We start from the raw sequence: 4,203 nt of genomic DNA, 5'->3' as shown, positions 1-4,203 counted from the left end.
ACACACACGCACACACACACACACACACGCACGCACACACACACGTTTTACACATTGATTGTTCGTGCCTGCTATGTAAGTATTTCCAGCTGTGTTATTCCATTGATCAAGAATTTCCCATATTAATGATTATGTTCTTGTTTTCTAGCGATGCATATAAAAAAAAATTCTGTTGTTTGCTTGACAGTTTCTCTTTGGATTCTTCTTTCATTTCATCGAATAGTACTTATTTTTAAAAAAAGGTCTAGTTCTTTACGGTTTCGAGGTGTCAAGCGATAGTGGGCGTTGAAAGAAATGTTACGCTAATGCGATTACGTTTTTCTGTTCGCAGCTGCATATTAATTTGTTGTTGTTACTGAGCAGATGAAAGTAAGCCTGGTCAACGGCGAAAAAGGCTTAGCTATGAAAGTTTTGAAATATCGTGAAATTTGATGGACTGATTCCAAATATGTTATGCGTTTTCGTCTATCAGGTCAGGTTTTGCTGAATTCACATATTTATATTATATAATTCTAGGTAAAAGTAAAAGTAAAGTTTGCGAGTGCTGTAAAACCTCTACTAAAAAAATATTTAAAAAAAAAGTAAAGTTGTTCCTGCATCCGATCCGGGCAATGGGGATTGCCTCGTTAGTGAGACAACTTCCTGGGCCTTCGGCATATTGTGGTAGGGTGGCCAGTTCCTTTCCACTTCGCCTTTACTTCCCCAACTCGAAGTCAGGTGCCCATTACTGCTAGGTGGGCATGAGGTGGTGAAAAAAATTCGTGTCCGAACAGAGGCTCGAACCCGGCGTGCCCTCCCATAATTCTAGGCATTTTTCATTTTTTTTTAGAGGAAGCAGGTAAATGACTTCTTTCAAAAAGGTCACAAACCAAGCGTGTTTTATTTGCATGTTTTATTTACATTTTCCAGCAACTTTTTATTTCAAGTTGAGACTCCTTCGATTTGTTTGTTTGAGCAAAGAGAAGCACATCGACACAATAACGGTTATTTTGTGCTCGGAAAAAGTAAGATAGATTGATAGAAAGGGAAAGTTTGTTTTGATTTTGAAGAGTATTTACGGCGCTCACAACATCATGAGGTCATATGAGCGCCAAGGGGTGGATGTCAACAGAGGAGCCTTTACAGGGAATCAGGCTTACTCTGCTCACCTCTCTAGTTTCAACAGCACTAAGTCTGCTTCGACTATCAAGGCACCCCGGAAATAGCGGGTCACACGAGTGTGATAAACATACCAAAAAAGTAGAGGATAAATGACGATGGTAAGGATTAGGAAAGAAAAAGCAGCAGTTCCCTGTTGTAGATCAGGCACAGTTATGATCATGACATTGATGAATCAGCCCATTTACAATTTTACAGTGCATAAGAACACGTTAATGTCCCCCCTTTGGGAATGACCCAAAGACAGAGGGGAAGTAAAGAAGTAGGGCTTACCACTGGCGACCTCCAAACGTCCGTAGATTCTTTCTCATTAATAAAATAATGTAAACCAAACTTCAAAAGACAATGAAAAAACCCCAAAACAAAACAAACCAACAACAACAAACAAGTATTCTTCAATTGTGTTATTAACCGACAAATAATTCAAATAATTATATAATTGATAATCAGTTATTAAAGTTATGCTAGGTGATTTCCATGATTTGGTTGTGGAATTTTGTGAATAATTCTAGTATTTAGTGTCTTGTCACAATATGTTTTGTATTCGTGTGGTGTGCCGCCAAATTGTCAGGACGGGGGCTGTGCAAGGACATCCCTTATTCTTCTTGCTGGGGCCTTTTCACACCCACATTTCAATGTACTGGACTAATTTTGGTGACAAGAACAGCCTTATTTTCACCGCTCAGTGCCTTTGTTTATGACAAGTATAAGTGGCACATAGGTGGGGACCTGAAAGTCATTGATCTGCTCGTGGAATTGCAGGGTGGGTTTACAAACATATTTTTGCTTTTTGTGTCTTTGGTAACGCAAAGCTACATTTTAGTCCAAAATACTACGAACAACGAATATGGGCTACAAGATCATGACAATATTATCATTGTGGCTCAGAAAATATTCTTTTTGAACCTCTAGTCGACCCCAAAAGTATTCTGTTATCACGATTATAGAACTTGGGTTTTTATGAAACATTTCACCAAAACTCTTGAAGCAGTTCCCAAAGCATTAGCGAAAGAGGGCATTTTTGTTGGACCTAGCATTAGGAATCATGTGTGGTGACACATCTGAACAGAAGATGACTTCCCTCGCTAAAAAAGGCCTGGTCAGTCTTTATAAATAATTTTGTGCCAAAACTTTCTTGGGTGTCTCAATATTGAAAACCATGAAGCTTTTCGTGGAGGAACTTCTAACAGCATAATACAATTTTTTGGAGCTAGGGTTCTTTGAAAATTCATTCTCTTTCACAGCCACCTTGATTTCTTTACGGTAAACGTGAGTGCTGATTTTTATTAATATTATTTATGGTGAAAGATTCCACCAGGATATCATGGCTTTGGGAAAAAAGCAACATAACAAGAAAAATTGCACACTTGTAGGATGGCTGATTTTTGTTGGATGCCATAAAGACACACTGGGGTAAATAAATACACAATGTACATGATGCAGAAAAACTTCTAAAGTGACCCTGGTCTCTTTTCACGCTAAAGGTTTAACGGGAATGTTTTCAAAGCTGTCGCATCACGAATTGAACGTACTCGTAACTACATAAAATGTATTCTTGATACTCATATTATATTAGTTTTTTTCTATGTTGAATGAATAAATAAATATCGCCAAATGTCATAATTGTGAGCCATAATTGACTATAACTTACTGATCCCTCGCGCTACCATTTCCCCAGTGGCCAACAAGTGGATGTGGACGTACGGGAACACCTTCACTAGGCGCTGTGGTCTCACGAAGGACGCCACACAGCTGGACATTGACCGCTACATGATACACGGATGGACGTAGCTCCAACAGCCCCTCCTCACATGGCTTAAACATCGCGCAAAATATCAAGGGGCGTGATGATATTCCAATAGTTTTGTCCCTGAGTGGCGTAAAAATAATATAAATATGATGTAAATCAAAATGCTGTCGAATTTGTCCACACAGCTGACCATTGTCGATGAGAAAAGTGCGGGGGAGGGGGGGGGTGACAAGGGGACATCTTGGACAGTGTCATTATAACATAAACACAAGGGGGTGGGGGTGGGTGAGAAGTGGTCATTTGTACATGGTTGTCCTAGACAGGTGTCCATTAGAGAGGGACTGTACATAAAGTAATGATATATCTCGTATTTCTGTCTGATGTATTACAGAAGTCTAACATACTTTACATTCGCTCTTTGTGGGTCGCCATACTGCGGTGCTTCAGTGCCTTTCTTTACACATTTGGGCATTGTGCTGATATTTATAGCACATAGAAAGTTAAAATACTCGTCGTTATTTATAATGAACTTCTCTGTATTTTTAGCTTTATTCCGTGATTCTTGTATTGTAAGTTACTCTGCAAACGCCGTTTAAAGTGTTCGCAGTTTTGATTGTTTGAATCTCACCCACTCGTAGCAAACGAACTTGATAAGTGAAAGTCCTCTTGAGCCATTCACTCGGAACTTAACTGGGCTACTGCTTACATCCGAGGTTTCCATTTTCTGTTGGGCCAAATGTAGGTCCTTGAGACAGCATGTGTGAAAGGCGCTTATTACTTATTTCAACAGCGATCTTAAGTAGTCTTCTAGTTTTGGGATCCGTTTAGTTTTACCCTGTCTTCAATTCATTCGTTATGCAACGAAGAGGCGAAGAGAGATTTCCACTTCGTTTTCGAAGCTAACTTTGCACTGAAGAGGCAACTTTTAAACGACATTGAGCCTACTCCATTGGGATCTCGTGCATTGATAGGTATTTTTTTTTGCTTTGTCTTATCGAATTTAGCTGGGCATGCTCCTCGTGCCATTCAGAGACGAGACTTCTTAAAAGTGCGAGGCTTTTTGTAAAATAAATAGCGAAAAAAAAACACACAACGATAGTCGAGTTTTGATTAGCAGCTGTATATGAATTAGGCTACTGCTGTTTTTGGCTTTATTAAAAGAAAAACACATAGTAGGGTGTATCAGTATATGATTTAAGATGACGACTAATGCAAGCACCGTGCAATTGATCAAGACATGTTTGTTTGTGTGTGTGTGTGTGTGTGTGTGTGTGTGTGTGTGTGTGTGTGTGTGT

The 4,203-nt window shown here is 39.3% G+C and overlaps 1 protein-coding gene across 1 annotated transcript in view; it reads left to right on the top strand.

The window, feature by feature from the left end:
- The window catches only part of LOC101857473 (prolyl 4-hydroxylase subunit alpha-2), a gene marked incomplete at its 5' end in the record, with an annotated part of 28,521 nt that extends 24,521 nt beyond the window's left edge, over window positions 1–4,000 (top strand). Inside the window, 1 exon segment of the mRNA XM_035968728.1 lies at window positions 2,837–4,000. Within this exon segment, the coding sequence (XP_035824621.1) occupies window positions 2,837–2,949 (113 nt within the window).
- Between the last annotated feature and the right edge of the window lie 203 nt (window positions 4,001–4,203).

Source organism: Aplysia californica, unplaced genomic scaffold (assembly GCF_000002075.1).
Source record: "Aplysia californica isolate F4 #8 unplaced genomic scaffold, AplCal3.0 scaffold00079, whole genome shotgun sequence".
Taxonomy (NCBI): domain Eukaryota; kingdom Metazoa; phylum Mollusca; class Gastropoda; order Aplysiida; family Aplysiidae; genus Aplysia; species Aplysia californica.
Note: the sequence above shows the minus strand (reverse complement) of the source record. Positions and strands in the feature narration are given on the sequence as shown.